The 22,638-nt window shown below is 45.2% G+C and overlaps 1 protein-coding gene across 2 annotated transcripts in view; it reads right to left on the bottom strand.

The window, feature by feature from the left end:
- Cdc40 (cell division cycle 40) overlaps positions 1-22,638 on the bottom strand; it is a 52,501-nt gene that overhangs the window by 8,719 nt on the left and 21,144 nt on the right. For both annotated transcript variants that reach the window (NM_001394220.1, XM_063279319.1), the window contains exons 3-12: positions 20,178-20,307; positions 12,730-12,813; positions 11,199-11,338; positions 9,799-9,895; positions 7,939-8,078; positions 7,179-7,253; positions 5,199-5,244; positions 3,256-3,357; positions 1,481-1,596; positions 307-440 (exon numbers count right to left, since the gene is read on the bottom strand). In NM_001394220.1, coding sequence (NP_001381149.1) covers positions 307-440; positions 1,481-1,596; positions 3,256-3,357; positions 5,199-5,244; positions 7,179-7,253; positions 7,939-8,078; positions 9,799-9,895; positions 11,199-11,338; positions 12,730-12,813; positions 20,178-20,307 — 1,064 coding nt within the window. The remainder of the gene's footprint in view (positions 1-306; positions 441-1,480; positions 1,597-3,255; positions 3,358-5,198; positions 5,245-7,178; positions 7,254-7,938; positions 8,079-9,798; positions 9,896-11,198; positions 11,339-12,729; positions 12,814-20,177; positions 20,308-22,638) is intronic.

The raw sequence follows: 22,638 nt of genomic DNA on the forward strand, positions 1-22,638 counted from the left end.
ACACCAATGTACATGGAATAAATTATTTATAATTTATTAAAAAAGGAATGTGAGATGTGACAATTATCATGATCACAAACAACAACAATAATAAACCAAGTTTAAATCCATGTACTCTTGGGAGAGTCTTTAAAGATTGTGAAGGGTAGTTATAAATGTTTAGATTTCAATTTCCAAATTGTCAGTATTTAAATAATTACCACACTTTAGCTGGAAGACAAGAAAATTGTGGCATATTATCAAGCTTTGGCTATAATTTTTTAATTGCTTGTTTCGTAAGTCGGGTTTTTTCTGATGAACACTCACCATTCCCAAACTCGTAGGCTTTTATCATCAGACGTACTCACAAATCTTCGGTTCTCATCCACAAAGACAATCGTGTTGACAGCCCCCAAATGCCGATCGTACTCTTGAACAATCTCTCCGCTGCGAATGTCCCACTGTGAGCAACAAGGGAAGGCACACACAGAGGTAGGAGCACTCATGAGGACAGCCAGATACACTTAGGGACAGACTCCTCGTGCTCCGTGTCTAGGGACTGACTCCTCCCACTCCATGTTTAGGGACTGACTCCTCCCACTCCATGCTTAGGGACTGACTCCTCCCACCCCATGCTTAGGGACTGACTCCTCCCACTCCATGCTTAGGGACTGACTCCTCCCACTCCATGCTTAGGGACTGACTCCTCCCACTCCATGCTTAGGGACTGACTCCTCCCACTCCATGTTTAGGGACTGACTCCTCCCACCCCATGTTTAGGGACTGACTCTTCCCACCCCATGCTTAGGGACTGACTCCTCCCACTCCATGCTTAGGGACTGACTCCTTCCACTCCATGCTTAGGGACTGACTCCTCCCACTCCATGTCTAGGGACTGACTCCTCCCACTCCATGCTTAGGGACTGACTTCCCACTCCATGCTTAGGGACTGACTCCTCCCCCTCCATGCTTAGGGACTGACTCCTCCCACTCCATGCTTAGGGACTGACTCCTCCCACCCCATGTTTAGGGACTGACTCTTCCCACCCCATGCTTAGGGACTGACTCCTCCCACTCCATGCTTAGGGACTGACTCCTTCCACTCCATGCTTAGGGACTGACTCCTCCCACTCCATGCTTAGGGACTGACTCCTCCCACTCCATGTCTAGGGACTGACTCCTCCCACTCCATGCTTAGGGACTGACTCCTCCCCCTCCATGCTTAGGGACTGACTCCTCCCACTCCATGCTTAGGGACTGACTCCTCCCACTCCATGCTTAGGGACTGACTCCTCCCACTCCATGTTTAAGGACTGATCCTCCCACTCCATCTCTAGGGACTGACTCCTCCCACTCCATGTCTAGGGACTAACTGCTACCTTCTGAGCACAACACAAGTGGATGCTCAAAGTGGCAGGCATCAACAAAATGAATGCTGTTCTCTTTCCTCAGACAACCTAAAGCTCACAAATCCTGACAGACATACTGAAGAAGGACTTACCTGTACAATCTTTTTATCAGACATCCCGGCCACAAAGAGATTCTGCTTATCTTCATCGGGATTGAACTTGACGCAATAGGGTACTTTGCGGTTTGTAAATCTTGATATACACTGTCCTAGACAAAGAGTCAAATTAAACAGAAACATAAGTCTGACTCCCAGAGGATGGCAGCAGCATGAAGACCTACTGAGTGGTCCTCACTGATTCTGAGGAAGGGTGGCTCGACTCTTAAAACCACCACATGGGTACTTTCCATAGAATTTTTTTTAAATGATTAAAAATATTTTTTTCAGGGGCTGGGGAGATGCCGCAGTTGGTAAGAATGTTTTCTGTGTAAGTGTGAGGACTTGTGTTTGAATCACCAGGCATGGCTGTGCATGTCTGTAAATGCAGCACTGGGGGCAGAGACATGAATCCTGGGAGCTTGCTGGCTAGCCAGTGAGGCAGTGAGGCAGTGAGGCAGTGAGCCAAAACTGGGAAGCTTTCAGTTCAGTGAGAAACCCTATCTCAAGGCAATGAAGTGTACACACACACACACAGACACACACAGACACACACACACAGACACACAGACACAGACACACACACACAGACACAGACACACAGACACAGACACACACACACAGACACACACACACAGACACACAGAGAGACACACACACAGACACATAGACACAGACACACAGACACACACAGACACAGACACACACACACAGACACAGACACAGACACACAGAGACACACACACAGACACAGACACACAGACACAGACACACAGAGACACACAGAGACACACACACAGACACAGACACACACAGACACACACACAGACACACAGACACAGACACACACACACAGACACACACAGACACAGACACACACACAGACACACAGACACAGACACACACACAGACACACACAGACACAGACATACACAGACACAGACACACACAGACACACACACAGACACAGACACACAGACACACAGACACACACACACACACACATTCATATACACACGCCCTAAAACCAGTGTGCCATCCCTTCAGTTCCTGCAGTGGGCTATTTTGAGGACAGAGGCACTCCTGGTACAAGCCGTGAGAGAGCAGCTCACCATGTCAAGACGAGTGATGAGTCAGACACAGAGACAAGATGCCGTGGTTCTATCTACAAGGAGCCTAAGGACAGGCAAAGGCTCTGTGGTGACAGAGCAGTTACTGTGATCCCTGGGAATCGGTGCAGACAAGAAAGGGTGCGAGAACCCTACTGCATGCTGGGATGTTCTGTCCTGACCTTGGCGATGTTTAACAGAGCTGTGTAAGTTTGCTCTATTAAAAACCATCACCAAACGCCTGCGCACTTTATACTTTATGTGCACCTCGACGTTGAAGATCTGTAGGACGGTTGGCTTTTAGCCTTGGGGACACTGAAATCACATAAGACAGGAGTTCTTATCAACATTGTCAATTTAGGCAACTGGACTAAATTTACATTAGTCCAGTTCTGGGTACCTGGGGGGAGAGAGAGAAAATCGGATGTTGCCCAGGACAGGCTGTGGCTGTCTGTCCTTCAGTGTTTGCTGTGTAACCATCCAGGTGAGAAGGGTGATTCCCAGGTTAGACAGAGGAGCTCCAGTGCACAAACACTCTGGTGCGTACCGCCGATTTCCAATAGTGATAGGTGGCACTGGGAGAAAGCATCCTTTCACCAGGGGACCACAATTACGAGAATGCACAGAAAGAAATGGCAGCTCGGGAGAGGAAGCCGCACTCACCTGTCTCGGTGTCCCAGAGTTTAAGGTACCGGTCGTAGGCCGCACTGAGGAACTGTGTTCCTGCAGTGTTGAAGCAGATGTCTCTCACAGCTTTACTGTGACCTGGAGGTAGAGCCAGAAGCTATGGTGAGGACAGGAGCTACCTACCACAAGGGAGGTTAGACAGTGGTGTCAAGGAAGCCCTGCTGCATCTGGCTTCCTGACGCCGAGGCTGGGGAGGGGCTGTTTTTATTCCCGCAGGTGGGTGAGGCACAACACTCGGTAAGAACTGAGAGAAGAGCTTGGCCTTTGTTTTTTCATTTGTCATGGCGTCTCCTCAGCATGCAGTACACACACTGATGACTGTCTAGCCAAGGACTTACTGAGACCCAAAGTTCTAAGTATTGTCAGTGAAAGGAGTAGAGCGGAGACCTGGGAGGCCGGCTCGCTGAAGGAAAAACAGTGACCCGAACCAAAGTTCAGGAAGTGCAGCCTCCTTCAGCAACTGCTTTCCAGGGACCACATTACTTAATTTCATAGAAATGGATTCAGAGCCATAGCGTTAGCTGAATTTCCCAAAAGATGCTATTCTGACACTAAATTAGTTCCAGGGTGCTGATTCCAGTGTACTTAGACGTCAACCGTGCCAGAGCACAGTTCTGAGGAAAGTGCAGTGCAGCTAAACCGAAGCAGACAAGCCCTTCTCTTACTATGAGCAGGACGCAGATAACTTCCCAAAATGTACACAGCTCAATCGTCAACCACGGGTGGGCTGGCTCCTGGAACCACCCCCAGCACAGAATTCCTGTCAGGCGGGTGCCTCGAAGGGGGGTGCCATGGTAACAAGCACAGCAACCAGGAGTCCCTGCTCAGAGCGGCTATTTGCAGAGAATTCCAGTTTCCCCCTGAAGAATATTCTGGCAGTACAGGTGAGGCTGGTGGAGACCAAATCCACCGTATCTGAGTGATATTTTATTCCCCTGGAGATAGTTAATGGTTCCCCTAGAAGTCTCTGTGCTGTTGTGGTATCTTGGTATCTACTCACACAGAGGACCCACACGCGCTAACACCGCATGGGAAAACAGACTCCCACTTAATCTAAGAACAGTCACTGTGAGCCACGGCCATTCGATTCGGCACAGTTAAATTTGGAAAAAGACACAAGCAGCGAGGACGGGGCACCCTTGTCAGAAAGGCCATTGTGGCACACAGCTTGTCCTTCCTTTCGTCCACGTATCTTCAAGGTTTTCTCAACCACGTCTCTTAGCTCCAGTGGCCAGGCCCTGACCTTGTTTAAGGCTTCGCTCGTGGCGCCTGCTTACCGGGCACCTTCACAGTTTCTCAGACTCAGCAAGTCCAACCTGTGTCCCTCCCTTGCTAAACGGAACGACTGATCGTCAGCCACCGAGCTTCCGCCCCGTGTCGCTCACGGCCTGTGTCTGAATCTCATTACGTTCTCTCCTCTCGCCATCTCCAGCAGAGACTAATACAAGAACTGTGTGGTTTCCTTTCCTCCTTCTAGGCTTGCCTCTCAGAGTGCCCTGCAGACTGCCACATAATCTCTGCACCCATCCAATGCCATCACTTTCTAGGAAGGGCAGTTAATGGCTCTCCAGTGCCATTACAGGACGCAGCCCCTTTCATTAGCAGCATGACGGTTCTCCATAACCCGGCTCCCTTCTACTTCATCCACACTTGTGCCTCTCCTCTAGCCTGGCAGCGGTTACTACATACGGTCCTGATGCAGCACGCTTTCTCACGGCACTCTGCCTCCACCGTGCAGTCTCCCTCTCCCTTCCTCGTCCTCCTTGCCTACCTAGAGAGATTTACTCCTTCACAGCTCAGCTCACGCCTGTGCATACTTTCCTGGACATCAGGGCAGTAAAATTACTGTGGACGATGTTCTCTTTCTTGCAAAAGCATTCCTAAACAGATTTATAGGCAGCGAGAAAAAGAAATATTACCAATAAATGTTCTCAGACAGCGCCGGTCTCCATAAACTTCCCATAGCTGGAGAAAATAAAAAACACATGAAAATATTAATGTTTTCTTTATGGCGTTAGAAACTGGACCTCACGTACACCAAGAATGGGCTTTGCCAGTGAGCACAACTCTAGCCCTGGGGACATACAGGTTTCCATCAAAAAACAGCCGTCATTTGCGAGCTATGTGTGTGTACCCATCTTTGTGAGTGGAGTGGATTTAATTACTAAACATCACCTACTTTGCCAGTCCGTGTTACATAACTGCTGCACAGTTATGTACGGAGTATTCTTTACACTTGGGGAGGCTTTTACATCACAGTATCAAGAGAATTTAGCTGCACATGCATTTTATCTGGGGACTTTCATTTTCTTACTGTTTTTTTCCCTATATTTTATGTATTTTTCTATGAGGAACAGTTTTTACTTTTGTAATAAAACTAATTTTTAAAGTAATGAAATGCTACTAGGACTGCTGTTGTGTAACACTTTAATACTGAAAAGTGTCTTTACAAATATTTTCTGGGTAACATGTGAAGAATCTCTGTGAAAATAATATCTATGGCCTCCCAATTCTAATCATATCGAAAACAAATAAATACAAAGGTTTCAGAGCTACGTCACGCTGTCTACGTCACAGTTGTCCTTGACAATGTTGCCCTAAGACAGAGAGCATTTCTGACCACTAATGCTCACCGGATAGAGGCCGCAGTCCCTGCACAAGCCAGGCAAGGCCCTCGGGGCCTGCTCCTTGCTGGGGACAATTGTTTTCCTCCTCTTCTAGTTTATGCTCTGACAACCACGAAGCTGCTGTAGATCCAGCACACACTGGGTCAGCACTGGATCTCCTCATTCTCCCCAGCAGGCTCTGCTCTCCCTGCCCCTCCCCTTCCTTGGCCTGCCTGTCCCATGCTTCCTCTAAGGCTACAACTTGCCCCCCTGCTTGTCTGTGTTGCGGTGAATTACATCGAGATGCAGTGATCAGTCCCAGGAACAGAGTGAATTTCAAACCTTTGATATTATAACCCTCTGCATATAACAGCTTCCTAATGAATGTCTACAGATGTCAGCTAGAGTCAGCTTTGTCTTGTTCCTTCATTCAACGGCAGATTGTAATCTCAATGGATAAAGTGAAAGTTAAAGAAAATTAGAGATTTACCGAGAAACTGTTTTAATCAGAGACAAATGGTTTCTATCACAAATGCCTGAAAGGCCGCTCCCATTAAAAGCAGGGGCTTTATATACCGATCGTACTCATCAATATTTAAAAAGGATAAAGCCTTAACGATCTGACTCTCCAAGCCACAAGGACACTATAGAGTTGGTATTTATGGAGCGGTCACAATGACCTGGACGCAGAAGAGACACAAAGATACCAACTATTCTTTAAAACTTAAGGTTTCAAAGAACGTTCTTTTCATATCGAGTTGACAAGAGTGACAGCTTGCTTCTCCTGCCTCACTATGGCAGGCTGGGAGGAAGGTTCAGATGGTACCCGCCTCCTGAGAGCACCAAGAGTGGGAGAGGGCTGAGGGCTGCTGGTTGGTGTCCCAGTGCTCAAAAGGAAAGGGTAAAAGGAATTGTACTGTCTACTTCTGGATGTGGGGTTTCCACATGTCTCTTCTTCCTCAGCCGGTCTGAGGAACGAACTCAGTTACATATCCATAACCTCTATAAAAAATGCATTATTCCTGATTCAATATTTATGTGCCCAATGCCAAAGTGACTGGATTCCTTCCTAATCAGCTGTCTGAGCTTTAGGAAGAGTCTAGCCAATTGGGCCGCAGAGCCATGTCTGACTCTGAGTTTGGAAGCCGTCCACAACACATACATCCATAGGGAGTAACAGAGAATAATTAGCCTCTAATTGCCTAACAACCCCACGTTTATTTATGATGAATCAAGCAGACTTAACCAAGGCACTGGCTTTGGGGCATTCTCTCGGGGTGAATGAAAACTCACCTTAATTTTACAGTCCATGGAGCAAGACAGCAACAAATGTCCGGAAAGAGGAAACAGCCTGACAGCACTGACGCCCTAGACAAAGCACACACTGTCAGTCGGAAGCAGGCTAGGGACAGCATCGCGGGCAACCCTACATGCTGTTTCTCTTTATTCCAACTGTCATGGCCTGGACTAGGCGCCGTCAGCGTTCTCAGAGGCCTCATCTCGACACTGAGCTAGGGAAGGCTTCAGATGCTCACTTCCCCCTCTGAGCCCCACGCCCCCTTTCCTTCCCTTTTCTGTAGTCCCCTGTTCTTGGCACAGATCTGGACATTAACAGCTGGAACAGTGCAGATGACAAAGAATCTCAGCCTCTAACATCTGCAAATATCTGCATTATTTTCAACTTTACCTCGCATTTGACAGCAAAGAACATCTACTCTCTGGCGTGAAATAACCCGGAACCGCAGCACTGTTACCGCGGCCGAGCAGCAGGCTGGGGACCATCTGCCCATTACTCACTGTGTGGTGCCAAGAGGGAGCAGATGGCAGCAGGAACTTGTGGGGAAAGGGACGGGCACCAATACGGGGATGGACACTGACCCATAAAGCTTACACCACGGCCAGCCTGGATGGCCTTGGAGACTGGAACCTCCGAAGCCTGCTTCACAGTCACCTTGAATCGGCTGCTCCTACTCTGCCTGCCTGCCCCGTGTCAGCAGCTGAAGCTTTGAGCTGGCTTCTCTTTGGGCTGTATAACAACGTTCAGCCGTCTTACCTTTGTGTGTCCGGACCACACGTGGATTTGTTTTTTGGGAAGGTAACATTTCTCAGGTGGCACAGATGAGCGCAGGTTAACACCAACATCCTGAGGGATGTGGAGGTAGGACCTGCCTTGATAGTCATACATTTCTTTAACTAAAAGAAAACGGTGAGAGAAAGCCATAAATAAACATAAACCCTAGTCATGAACTCTGTATTCTTAAAATAGTAACACAATCCCAGGTCTACTGTCCACATCGACTCAGGCGGATGAGGCTAAACATCAACATCGTGGGTTGGCTAAAATTAAGCTCTTGGAGCTCTTTCTATCACTATGCTGAAAGGTAGTAGTTTAGAATTTCTAAATGCCCAAGAGGTAAGAGGCCTTAAATAAGATCTGCAGTTCTCTCACTCAAGCACACACAGTCGTGACAAAGACTTCACTGCGATACAATTACGAGGGAAGGAAAGATAATATTTAGGTCTCTCGAGTCTCTGTTACAGAACTCACAAAGGCGAGTGTGAACGCCCCTTCCTCCACCTTCCCACTTTCTACCTCTTGGCGTCCTTTACAGCCGTCTGCCTTTCCCCATTTTCATGGCAAGCTTTTTAGGAAATGTCACATGGGGGGCAGGCCGTCACTCCTGCAACATGAACCCTGCTTACAGAGGCCTCCACTCGATGTGAGACCATGTTGCATGCTGCATCCTGTGGTACTGTGCTGTACAGTGTTGTGTGTAGTTCTAGACACATAATGGCTTTAGTTTGGAAAACAAAGACTTTCAATTTTCCTCCCGAATTCCTCAGCGTGTACACATCCAGGCAGTATACCTCTGGATTGTGTCTGTTTGGTTCAAAAAGCAGCTATTAGAGTGGTTGGTTTGAGCTTCATTGAAAATCACTAAATGAGTTCTGCTTGGAATTAGGACAGATTTTCCAACTTCTCAAAGAGCCCTAAATATTCGTCTGCCATTTTGTACTACGGATTCATGCAAAATGGTGTTCTCGGAAGTGATGACTGTAAAATCAAAATATTGATCAAGTCTGAAGAACATTAAATGCTCTCTCCCTCCCACAGCACCAAACGTTCCCAAGATTTGGTTCTTATGTAAAAATCAATAAGAACGTCCATTTCATTAGGATGAAGGTTCACTTTCGTTTTTGCTGGTTTCTGCTTACGGAGCTATAGTTTTGAGCACCATGGCACTAACCAGATGCCTTGGAAATAAGACTGAAGCTTGGGAAACCATTTGGTCTCCTGCAGCCTAAGGACTTGATGTGACAAAGTACCACACCATCGGTACTGAACCATTCATCGTCTCAGCTTCCTAACTGTAACGATTCTTAAAGAACGTGCACACCGCAGTACATTCGAACGCCTAGTAATCTCTACTCTGTTCACACGCAAACAGCTTTTCCTTTAGAAGTGGCTGCACGAGATGATGATCCCTGAGGATTTGGCTTGGATTAAAAATGAAGTAACTGACGCACGTAAGGAATCTATTTCAGGAAAGAACTTATGGACCATTCAAGATTCTTCTTTACTCGTTTTTAAAAAACCACTGATTCTTTTTTTTTTTTTTTTTTTTTGGAGCTGGGGACCGAACCCAGGGCCTTGCGCTTCCTAGGCAAGCGCTCTACCACTGAGCTAAATCCCCAACCCCAAAACCACTGATTCTTAAACAAAAAGTCTGTGCTTATCTTTAATCACACTACACCTCCCTTTCAGTCACATAAAAAGGTCTGAGGTGACTTCTGTAGGACGCATCAAAACAATGCTTACACAACGGCGGCCACTAGTACCTGCAACTGGTGTTATAGGGAGGGAGAAAACACAACAGATTTTCATGACAATAAAGATGTTGAAAGCCACTACCATGTAGGATGGTCTTCTCCTCCCCAGGCTTCTCTTCCTCCTGTTTGCCTTTCTTCTGCCTCTTTGCTGTGATTTCATCCAACTCCTTTTGTTCTTCCTAAGGAAACAGTGAACGCTAAAGTGAGTGCCCGACATCTCACCATGCCCACCACTGCTGGGGAACACCCTTCACAGTGAGGGCCACAAATACATCTCCTGGGACAGCAACGGCAACTCTGCCACAACCAGAGATGGTCACCTCTTACATAGACCGCAGATGATATTAAACACATGCTCGACGATAGTTTTAAATTCACACAGACACACACACACACACACACACACACACACACAGACACATACACACAGACACACACACAGACATACACACACAGACACATACAGACACACAGACACACACACACACACAGAGATACACACACAGACACATACAGACACACAGACACACAGACACAGACACACACACACACACACAGAGATACACACACAGACACATACAGACACACAGACACACAGACACACAGACACACACACACACACACACACACACACACACACACACACTCACTCTTTTGGAATGCCTAGAAATAAATTAATCATGTGCTAGTCATGCAAATGACAGCCATCAGAAAATGTGGCCTCGGAGGACATGGAGCTGAGAGCACAACACTGTTTCTGGTGCGTTGCTTTTCATTGCCAAGACAATGAAATCCAGCAATTACGGACTTGAGACCAACTTTATTGAGGAGATCTGGGAAGGAAGACAGGGAAACGACAAATCCGTATCTACCATAAACAAGTCCAGGCATGCTATCTAAAGGAAGACAGCAGCATGTGCATGCTGCAACGTTAAACAGATGTGGAAGAGCTGGAGCTAAGGACAAAATTATCTCGGGTATCACTGTGCTTCAGAACCTGGAACAGCGCTTTGCTCTCAGAGACACCGGGTTACAGAGGTGGGTCAGGATTCTGTAGTTTTATTTTATAAACTTCACAAGGATCTTTTACAAATAATATAGATAAAACAAGATTTTAAAAGTAAATTAGTAAGTAAGGTCACTGCCGATCCCACTGTGAGAGCAAGGCTGACTCTAGTAACAAGGTCAGGGATCGGAAGGCCAGCAGGCAGGGGAACCCCTGAGGGATAGAAACTGTAATTCTACTAAAAACTGGTTCCAAATTATATATAACTCAAAGAGCACAGGAGACAATGTGACAGGAAAAAGGCAAATACAATTTTTGCAAAGAAAAGCAAAGAAATTATTATATTTTCTCAGTCAGCTAAGGCTGAGAAATTCTGATGAGTCATGGTTCTCAAGGGAAATCTCACATTTGTCAACACAGACACGACTGGTAGAGACACACACAGTGGAACTGACAAGGAAAACATCAAAGCTCACTTCTGAAGGCTTGGCCACATCTTTTTCATCCACGTATTTTGCCCACGGTCCCAAGAAACCATCAATATTAGATGCATCGTTTTCTTTGAACTTTTTCCTCTTTTCTGTTTTCTTCTGACCAGTTTCAAAAACAGTTAAGCCTGCATTAACAACAAACACAAACGGAGTGAGTGCACCGATTCTCTTTAGAAATATCAGCGCATATGATTTTATATAGTTACGGTAGATCTAAACAATCAAATCCAAATGTCTGACTGCCACAGAGACCCACGTGTGCTGACAAAAAGAAACAACTACTACTACTACTACTACTTCTTCTTCTTTTTCTCCTCCTTCTCATTATTAATATTATTATTATTATTATTAAAGTTATTATTATTAGCTTAAGAAGGGGGAGAACAGCCACTGCTTGGCAGGAGACCGAGGAAGTAAGTTGTCACCAGTTTGCTAGCCTAGGCTTCTTAAAGACTCATGACAGAAGCCGGGGAGGTGTGGGGGAAGGGAGGAGCTGCTCAGTCCAGGCGCCTTCTTAATGAGTCAAAAACCAGTATGGTGGGACTTTTGCTTTGCTTTCAGAAACAGAGTCTCACGGCGCCTGAGCTGGGATTCTAGGTATGTACTGTCGTGTCCAGCAAGATACCAGCAACTCTGGAAACAAGATAAACTAATTTATGATTTAAAAGTGAAGCTAAACTCCAGCTAACGGTTACTAATTTCCTCTTACTCCCTGTGTATACAGCAATACAAATTAAACCGGGTTTCATGGACTGTGATATTACTGCCATGTGATGTCGATCTAAACTTGGCCTCCAGTGTCATCGGCTTTAAAAAGATTGACAAAAGATGATGGTTTTGAAGGCTGCATACTGTCTGCAGCCATGAAACTCAAAGACTTAGAGCATCACAATCACAAGCTAAGAACGGAAAAACAGACCATGGAATGGAATGGAAAGAAAAGAAGCTCATTTATGTAAACGCAAAGCAGTGCTCATGTTACGACAAAGCAACTACAATTCCATTTCCATATTACTTCCCACAGACATGTAAGACAGCTTCGTAATAAAGGTCATCCTTGTACAACCATCACATTTTATTTTAGAGCGTTTTATAAATAAGGGCTCTGATGCGTCTTGAACAAAGATGGCATTTGGGCTACGAGGGTTTGTCTCATTCCACGTACTAAGTGAATATGAACAGAAATATGCTTTAAAAGACACTGAAAATCTGCTATTACAGCAATTTTCTAAATTATTTTAAGAGGCACCTAGCATAGCATTTCTCTGTTGAGAGAGCCCCTGCTCTCTATGTTAACTGTAAGGCAATGATCTGTGGAGGGTGGCGTGGTGTCAAGTACTCAGGACCACCGAAGGCGATGGTACCTACCCAACAGCGGCTGTTCTAAGTTCTACTGCTCTAGCCTGGGTCACTCGTCTCTTCAACTTAAAAACATCCAGGAGCTAAACAAAATGCTAGTTTTCCCTGCTGACCGAGGCCTGCGAGGCACTGCAACTGTCTATCCCAAGCACATTACCTTGGTTCTTCTCAGCGTCTTCCACAGAGCCGATGTATTTGGCAGACACTTGATGATTATCTAGCGAAGGGTCCAGTGCATAGCCTGAAAGCAAACAGGTACAGATGACTGAGCCCTCTTACGGCGCCCATTACTGCCCGCAAACACCCGTTTCGTACTTTCCTCTCCAGATAGCAAAGTGTTTCATTTACACTGCTTAGCCCACACGTCAGGCTGGAGCACGAGTGACTGAGAGGAGAAAGCAGCATTTCTCAGTATGAGCCTCATGAGCAACCATTGCAGCACTAAGAACCTTGCTAGCTGTGAATTCACAGTTCAGTTCAAATTATCTCGGAGCTTAAAAATATAGGTGCGTAATGTGTTCAGAAAGCCAGAAGCTATCTCCTTGTCCTTCTTGCTAATGGGTGTTAATCATTAAACTGAAAAAGAAATCGAATAAGAAGTTACATATAAGATACAGCTATTGCATGGGAATGTCCTTCCCATAAGGGCCGTCCCTATGTTTCTGCAGTGAAGAAGTAAGGCTATCTGCTGGCCCACGAGTACAGTCCCTCAGCCACCCACACTCACACTCACACTCACACAGCTGCATGTATCTGTGGTCTTCACCAACCAAGGGAACTGAGGAAAAGGAAGCACACGCACACTCAGACTTCTCAAGAGGATGTGCTATTACAGTAGGGTTTGATGAATTAGCTTATTCATATGAGTGATCTACCAGTCTGTGTCCTACAGCCCCACGTCAACTGTCATGAAGGCCACCACTGCCCTTCTTAAAGGGCACGCACCAGAGGACAGGTTTAACCTTTATTTTTCACAGTTGAAATTTGAAATGAATTTCTTCGGGGAAACATAAAAAAGATTCGGTCTGTGCTATAGCTTTAAACCAGGCCAAGAATGCAGGAGTTCAAGTCGTCCTTCTAATACCAGAATAGAACCAACCATCTGGATATTAGCTCATCTGCACAGTTTCCTCTTCTCCACCTTTAAATATGTTCTTAGACAGAGGGCAGATCTTGATTGCCAATGACTGTGGCTTTGGCATCTGTGTGGTGGGTAAACTGAGGCAGGCAGCTGTTGGGGGTCAGTGCTTAGAGCTGCTGACCGGGGTGGACCCAGATATTTACAGGGGCGGCCGCCAAAGGCAGCCAGCGAGGAGAGAAGCTGTTCAGCTGACTCTTTCCTGAGGGAACAGAGCTCATGTTACTGGGGCTGGCACGCTCTGCAGCCAGCAGGAAAACTATGAACTCTTAACTCCATGGGGCTGGCGAGAAAGAGAAGGAAAGAGAGAAAATTCACATGTTTTCTCTCTCTCTCTCTCTCTCTCTCTCTCTCTCTCTCTTTCTCTCTCTCTCTCTGTGGGTAAAACAAAAGGCAGAATCTAGTAACTTCATACACACAAGCATACATGCATACCGACACATATACATACATGTATACAAACCTACTGATACGCATACACATATTCACAAATAGAATAGTTAGAGCAAAGCTCCAACAAGCAGGCTTTAAGTATTCCATCCATCCATCCATCCATCCATCCATCCATCCATCCATCCATACACATACATACACACACATACATACATACATATACATACATACATATATACATAAATCACACAATTAGTGGACAGAAGGATCAATGTGCTAACCCCTTTTGTACAAACTTTACAAATACACACAAAGTCGATGGATGGGAGAGACAGTGTTTCAGTAATACCATATCATACCATACCATACCATACCATACCACACCACACCACACCATACCATACCACACCATACCACACCATACCTCACCATACCACACCATACCATACTACACCACACCATACCACACCATACTACACCACACCATACCATACCATACCACACCACACCATACCACACCATACCATACCATACCACACCATACCACACCACACCATACCATACCACACCACACCATACCACACCACACTATACCACACCATACCACACCATACCATACCACACCACACCATACCACACCACACCATACCACACCACACTATACCATACCACACCACTTCACACGCCACGCCATGCCACACCATGCCATGCCACGCCACGCCACACCATTTTTTACTTTATTCTTCCTTCCATAGCTTATATATCCCAGCAAAATCTCTCAAGCAGTATACAATTACAGTGTGATTATATGTTAATTTTATTCTAGTAAACGATTATGAAAAAAACAATGTTTTCCAATATCTCTACAAGAAATAACATTATGTTAGCACAGGTAAAGAAACCAAATTATTCTCAAAAGCCCACGTACATACATAACTAAGCACCTTGATATGGATGAACAGAGTGTAAGTAAGCAAGGGAGTCTCCTCAGTCAGCTTCTCTCACTGCCGGCCAGCAATTTGCAATCACAAAGAAAGAGTAATTATTTTACCACTTCTCTTAAAAAGTAATCTTGTAAGAATCTTAAAAGAATCACAAATCTAAACTCGTTTATAAAAATCAGTCACATCTACCTTAAATGCTCAAAATGCACATTTACTCATCAGCTCTACTCACCAGCCATTCATAATAAGTCCTGTCGGGAAGCTGAGGGCAGAGATGGGCAGAAGAAACCAATCCTCAGCAGTCCTGCTCAGTGAGAGTCCTGTCAGTCAGTGCTGCCATTGTTCTTGTTCCCGACCATAAAGGTCCTAGCTTAACTCCTAAGAGTGGCCTTTCTGAACTTCACATTGTTCCCTAAGATTTCCTACATCACAGCCAGGAGTGAAAACATCGAAACCCAGGTTCGCTGACAACTTCTTTATTTTTCCAAACGTTTCCTAAGGGTGGTGGTCACTGTTGACAATCTACACCTCTAAGTCCTTCTCTAGGGGGGTGACAGAGTGACTAATCTGCTCCAGGAGCAATGCCTGAAAGAAATCAAGAATTAGTGCTCTGAATGCCGGAGACGCTGTCCAGTGTGGGACCGGAAGCTCCCTCAGAGTTTTCATATAGTTCTTAGATTAAGAGGATGTGAGGGCAGCAGGCAGGGCAGAACTCTGTAACGGCATGAAGTCCTCAGGACACATGGTCCTCTCCTCTGGGTTGTGTCACACTGAGGCCCACCCACGTGGCATGGTAACCTGTGGGCAGCATTCCGTGAGTCCTAAAGTCATCTGCTGCTCGTCCTGCATAGCCCGTGGCACTTGGTGTCACAATGGCAGCACTGACTGACAGGACTCTCACTGAGCAGGACTCGCTTTGGCGTGGACTCTGAAACCGCAGGCTCAACCAGGAGTTACTTTTTGTATATTAATTTACCTGAATTACAATAGAAGGCTTTTCTGTCATCTCTGACATAGAAAAAGACTGTGAGCCGCACCGAGCGCTGGTCTGCCCTCTTCTATGAACACGCTGGGTTACTGTGAGGCCAGACTTTTCCAGGCACTCATTGGGTGTGGACTTGGGAAGACCAATGAGAGTGCGCGGGAGATGTCCTTTCCCTGGGTTCCCTGAAGAGCAGTTACACACAGCACATCTTGCACTTGGTGACGTTTGATACGCAAGTGTGCTAGACATGAATCTCGTGGCTGGGATTCTTCCCCTTTAACTGAGCCATTTCTCCAGCCCTGGACCTGAATTTTTCTAATGAGGCTTATGCAGAATCCAGACCAATAGTCTGAGTTTAAAAACTCCCATTTCACGCATAAAAGTCTATCCAGAGTTAGTGGGAAAGAGATTTACGTTTCTATGAATGGCCCCACATGGTGTGGCAGGGGAACGGGGTGCTCCTGGTCATCCTTGTTCTGTGTCAGCTCCAGTCCCCTGCTCATCCCTCCAGTCTTGGTTCTGAGGAAAAGCACTTCGTCAGCACTTCCAACATCCTGAGTGGGCCCCATTCTCTTCCTTTCACAAACACGGAGAGCAGAGCATGGCGACACATCCTACCACAAATCACTGGTGATAAGACGGGACCGAGACCTAACACTACAGGACCTCAGCCCGACTAGCTTTCTATTAAACACTACAGGACCTCAGCCCGACTAGCTTTCTATTAAACACTACGGGACCTCAGCCCGACTAGCTTTCTATTATCCGTGTCTCAGAGATCAACGCGCCTTCCTTGTTAATGCTCATGCATCTTTCTGAAGCTTATTTTGCATTTTATCTTTTGAATAGAGTTAATATTAACTTTGTTTCCTTTTGGTAGTCATACTTGAAATGCCCATAACATTAATTTTATTATTACGCCCTCACAATTATAAAAAAATTAATATTATAGGTGAATCAAAAGGAAGTATAGATGATCTGCAAAGAATTACTCGCAAATATACAGAAAACCCTTCAATCTCATGAGTAGTCCAGAAAAATCAAATCGCAACAGCCTTACTACTTTGATTATGATAGGACAGAGGGAAGAGCGGTCCTGGGTCCTGGGTAAAAGCGCGGTGTTCACACGTGGCCTTCCATGCATCACGGGGTGGAGTATGCTGGACAAATTCTTTCAGAAAGCAACTCAATGTACCACATTAAGAACAGTTTTTGATCTACTTTGGAAATTTATTTAAGAAAACAATAATAAATTATAAGGTTTATGCATAGGAATAGTTCGTGCTATATTTTAAAAGGCATCTTACTGTATAACGCACAAATTGAAAATTTAATATTGAAAACTAGAACCAATTTGAAATCTAATACTTTCAATGATTTCTTACAGAAATTATCCTAAGAGACTTTAATTTTTGAAAATGTTAATTGCTGCTAATATTGAAGTTACACGCGTGTTAATAATGACTCTGACGAGACTAATGGCATTGACTTAAAATCCTACTTTCCCATGGAAAGACTGATGAAGAGGAGCTCCGGGGTGAAAGCTGAGCAGTGGGAAGAGAACAGCCTCTCTCTCTCTCTCACACACACAACCCCCACACACACACCTCACACCCCCCCACACCCTAACACATACACACTATTACACACATACACACACTCACACACACACACACACACACACACACACGGAAGAGAACAGCCTCTCTCTCTCTCTCACACACACAACCCCCACACACAACCACACACCCTAACACACACACACCACATACACCTCACCCCCCCCACACCCTAACACCCCCCCACACCCTAACACACACATACTATTACACACACTCACACACACAGACACACAGAGAGAGAGAGACACACACACACACACACACACACACACACACACACACACACGGAAGAGAACAGCCTCCCGAGACTAGCACTACAGTACAGCAAGAACTCGGGAGAACAGGGACAGACAGGACGACACAGCCCCCCCCACACACACACACACACGAGGACCAGACAACAGGAGAAATACCAACAGCGGGCTAACAGCTACACTGTATGTTGATAATGGGTTTCTAGAGTAAATGAGACTGGTTTCACTGATAATCACGACTCTATGGGTTGGATCTAACATAATCTAAATGTCCTGCGGAGTATAAATCCATCCCCACCATTTACTGAGACGGTAGGACTAACTTGTTCTGTACCTCAGTTAGGACATGATATCAGGTAAAACTGAATTAGGGGCCATCTTCTTAGCCCTGCCTCACAGTTAGCAGTGTACAGGAAGTGAGGAAGGCCCTCTCTAGTACTTTCCAGACGAGGGGCAGTGCCTGAAGCCTGGATTTGTTCTTTGTATGTGAGTGAAACATTAAGGCACACGCCTAGGAGTCACTACCCGAAGTCAGGCAAGCAGGACACACCTCTCTTAGTCTCCAGTCTGTTCCATACACTCTAGCTGCACACATTTTTTATGTCTTACCCCCCTCCCCCCCCAAAAAAAGCCACCCAGCACAGCCTTTGCCCCAGCCCACTGCTGCCTTAATATTTATTTTATTTATTTTATTGAGACAGGGTCTCTATAGCTTTTGCTGTCCTGGAACTCATGATGTAGAACAGAACTCACAGAGATCCACCTGCCTCCCTCCCAAGAGCTGAGATTACAGGCGCGTTCACACTACAATGGCTGTTCATTTTCAAATAAGCCCATTCCCAAACCAAAGCAAACTTAATGGCTGTAAATGCTGCTCTTGCTATAAAGTAATTTGAAAGGTAGATGTCAATACAATTTATCATCATCATCATCATTAAATCTTTGCTTTAAGGAGACTTAAACTATCTAAATTACTACATATGGCTTCCTTCTAAAATCTATGAAAACAAAAACTGTAAGTCTGTCTTGGTGTAGCTTAGAATATGTAAATCATGAGTTAAGTTTTTGTTTTCATTTTGTATGCGGGTGCTTTGCCTGCCTGCATGGCTAATGCCATAGAAGCAGGAGGGCTTAGGGTCCCCTGGAACTAGAGTTACAGGCAGTTGTGTGCCACTATGTGGGTGCTGGGAATTGAACTCAGTCCTTTGGAAGTGCAGTCAGTATCCTTACCTGAGCCATCTCCCAATCCTTCGCCCAAGCCCACTGCTGCCAACCAGGAGACAAAAACTCAATGGCTCCCTTTTTATTTTTAATTTTTTTTTTTACCTTATTTTATGTTTCTGAGGCAGGGTCTCTATAGCTAAGTTATAAATGTGTCACACATCACTATAGGCTTACAATGGACTCCTTACAGGAGCAATGGGTACGAAGTGAATTTGTAACCATTTTACTGTACTAGAGGTGTCAAGGAACTCTTTTAGGGTTATTTTGGTAATATGCAGGCTGTTCGGTTGTTGTTTGCTTTTGAGACAGGAGCTCATGTAGCCCAGGTTGGCCTAAACTCCTATGTACCAAGGATGGCACTGAATTCTGGAATACCTGAATTCCACCCTACCACGTCAGCCGAGTTACTCTGCACTGGAGACTGAACGCAGGGCTTGGACTGCTGGGCCAGCAGTCTGTCGGCTAAGCTCCACTGCCAGCAGGTACTCAGGTCTCACTGTGACTGCGTACTTGTCGTGGTAAGAATACATGACGCACAATGTAGGACAAATCCTTTCCAGAGCCACTTTTCACTCTGCTTAACTTAAAATAATGTCACCACTGAGAGAATACTGCTATTCTATACTGTGAAATTTTTACTGCTGTACTGGCTAATATCCTTAATAATTAAGAGAAAATAGTTAAGAAATACGATTTGAGAAACAGAAAAAAGTAGTTTATAAGATGATGAATGTTATATTTTCATTAACAACTTAATAATCGGCATGTGATAGAGATCTAATAACAAATGTTCATTACCAAGTACAAGACCAAGGAACACTGGTTTTAGGACTGCAGATTATTTTCGGCACTGAGAAGATCACAGAGGATTTAAAATCCAGCTCAATATTTGAGATCACTTCCCATTCAGTATTTGTAGGTTTGCATAGGAAGGTACCCAGCCCCTTTGATGAAAGCTGGATGAATACACTTAAAAAGCGAAGGCACACGTCGCTCATTCTGAACGAAGCCGCACTGACCACTGTGAGTCTCGTCATCGTCTTACCGTATGTGGCAAATGTCCTTCTCTGCTGTTCGAACATGAAGTCGTTGATGTGTGCTGGCTCTGCATATCCAGAAAGCATATTTCGAGGGGCAGCCATTTGCTGTGTTCGAAAGGGATTTTCTGGTCCAAACTGCAACGTTAAAAGGCAGGAAAAGTAGGTTACTGAAATTACAGTGTTTTCAACTCTAATCCACCACGGCTCATGGACCTATTTGGGATCACGCCAGTTGCACACGGCTCCGTGTGATCAGGCAATGGCTGGTCAGCCCCTGGGACTGGAGAAGACGGCATGTAAAGAGCTACGCGTTCCTACTGCAGGGAGTCTTATTTGAGGCACTTCTCTGGACAACTGAGAGCTACTACAGATTTTTCTAACTCCTGACTTGGGGACTTGCGGTGATCTTTTGTCAGTGACAGCACTGAAATACACTTTTGTTTTAAAAGTCACATTTTCATCTACTACTTCTGAGTTCCTCGAAGGCAGACACTCGGAAGCCTTTACATTCATCTCAGTGCACGCAAACAGAAAATACAGACATCACTAATCAAAAACCAATCAGAATCCTAGTGGAGGTACAGGCCAGGAAACAAACTGAAGGAGTGCTTGAAACAGACTCTAAGAAGACAGATCATAAATGTAAATAAAACTTATCCAGTCTGAGAATTCACATCCACAAACTAAACAGTGGGACTGTGTGGTTTATGGCATTGTGAAGTTAGACATGTGATCTCCCTGCCGTACATGAGAAGCCCATGAACGGTGAGGTGTTTCACCTGCTCCTGGGCCAAGTTTTATCGCTTATAAAGACCAAAGCTACAACAAACATGAGTCTTACTACTTAAACCACTCCCTGAATGTGCAACATAAAGTCTACCCTGTAAGACACTTGGCTAGGAAACTCCACACTGTGCTAGGTCAGCCCTATTAAATAAAGCTATTAGAAAGACCCCGGGAAAGCCACTCTCTGAGACAGGGCCTCAGTCTTTAACCCAAGCCGCCCTCGGACTCCTGGTAACCTTTCCACCTTGAATTCTTAATTTCCTATTTGTTTTTATGAAGAGTAAAATGAGTGTCCATTTAGAAAGAGCAAACTTAATGTTTTTACCTTTTATTATTATTGTTATTTTGTTTTGTTTCACAATAAGCCAACGGTGGCTTAGAACTTACTATGGGGCCCACTCTGGTTTCAAGTTAGCAATCCTCCTGTCCTCATGTCCCGAGTGCTGTAACTATAGGCACACACCATTATACCTGGCACATAACGGTATTTATTTGAACACGAGAACACCCATTATTTCTGATGAAATATGTGGATGTTAGGACAACTCAGATTACTACTTTAGGAGCATCTTTTCTGTGACACATTTCCAAAGCCACAAATATAAATTCCTGTTCCTAACCAGCACTGTGCCTTCTCTAGGTTCATTGCAGCATGTGTGGAAAATTAAATTTAGCTGTCAGATTATTTACCTAATATACTTTTGCATTAGAGAAAAATAAACCACTACAAGGTTGTTGTAGACTGATAACTTGCATTTCTGCTTAAAACACCCAATTTTCTACAAAGTTTTTAGTTGCTACTCATTCCAAATTATAAAGCACACAGCAGGACTTTGTAGCCCACATCTGCTGATTGGTGGAACATAGGAAAAAACAGCAGACACAACTTATTTACTCATGAATGTTATTACAGGAACAGAGACAGCTACAGAATTAGATATGGAAATGGCTGAAAGTGTCTAAGATGCAGACCTGGGCACTCACATAGCACCTGAAAGCAGCGGCTGGTGGGAGTGGGGAGCCGAGAGGGAACCTACGACAGACTGCCCCTGCCCTTGGCATCCTCCTAGCACTGTAGAGACTACCCCAGTGCTTTCAGGGGTTATGTGCTCAGGGAGGGAGCAGCTACTCATAAGAGGTGGACGGCTCCGTAGGCGGGACGCTTCCCTCACTCCACTCTAACAGACGGTCCTCAGTATCAAGAACATTCAGATCTATATAGAAACATATTTACGAAAGCTAACAGACGGTCCTCAGTATCAAGAATATTCAGTTCTATATAGAAATATATTTACGAAAGCTACGTGTATTTTACACACGGTGCTGTGCCTGCAGCAGTCTAAAAATCTAAATGTCTTATAGGTATGTGAGGGCAGACAACAACAAAATCTAGAAATAATGACGCTGGAGTGGAGGAGGGTCCATGGCTTTGGGCCATCCTAACCGCCTGTTAACTGCCAACAATTGAAGCTGACATGAAATACACACACACACACACACACACACACACACACACAGACACAGACACAGACACACAAAGACACACACACACATACACACACAGACACACACACAGACACACACACAGACACACAGACAGACACACAGACACGCACAGAAACACAGACAGACACTCACAGACACACACACAGACACACACAGACACAGACACACACAGAC

Source organism: Rattus norvegicus, chromosome 20, assembly GCF_036323735.1.
Source record: "Rattus norvegicus strain BN/NHsdMcwi chromosome 20, GRCr8, whole genome shotgun sequence".
In the NCBI taxonomy this organism is placed as follows: Eukaryota; Metazoa; Chordata; class Mammalia; order Rodentia; family Muridae; genus Rattus; species Rattus norvegicus.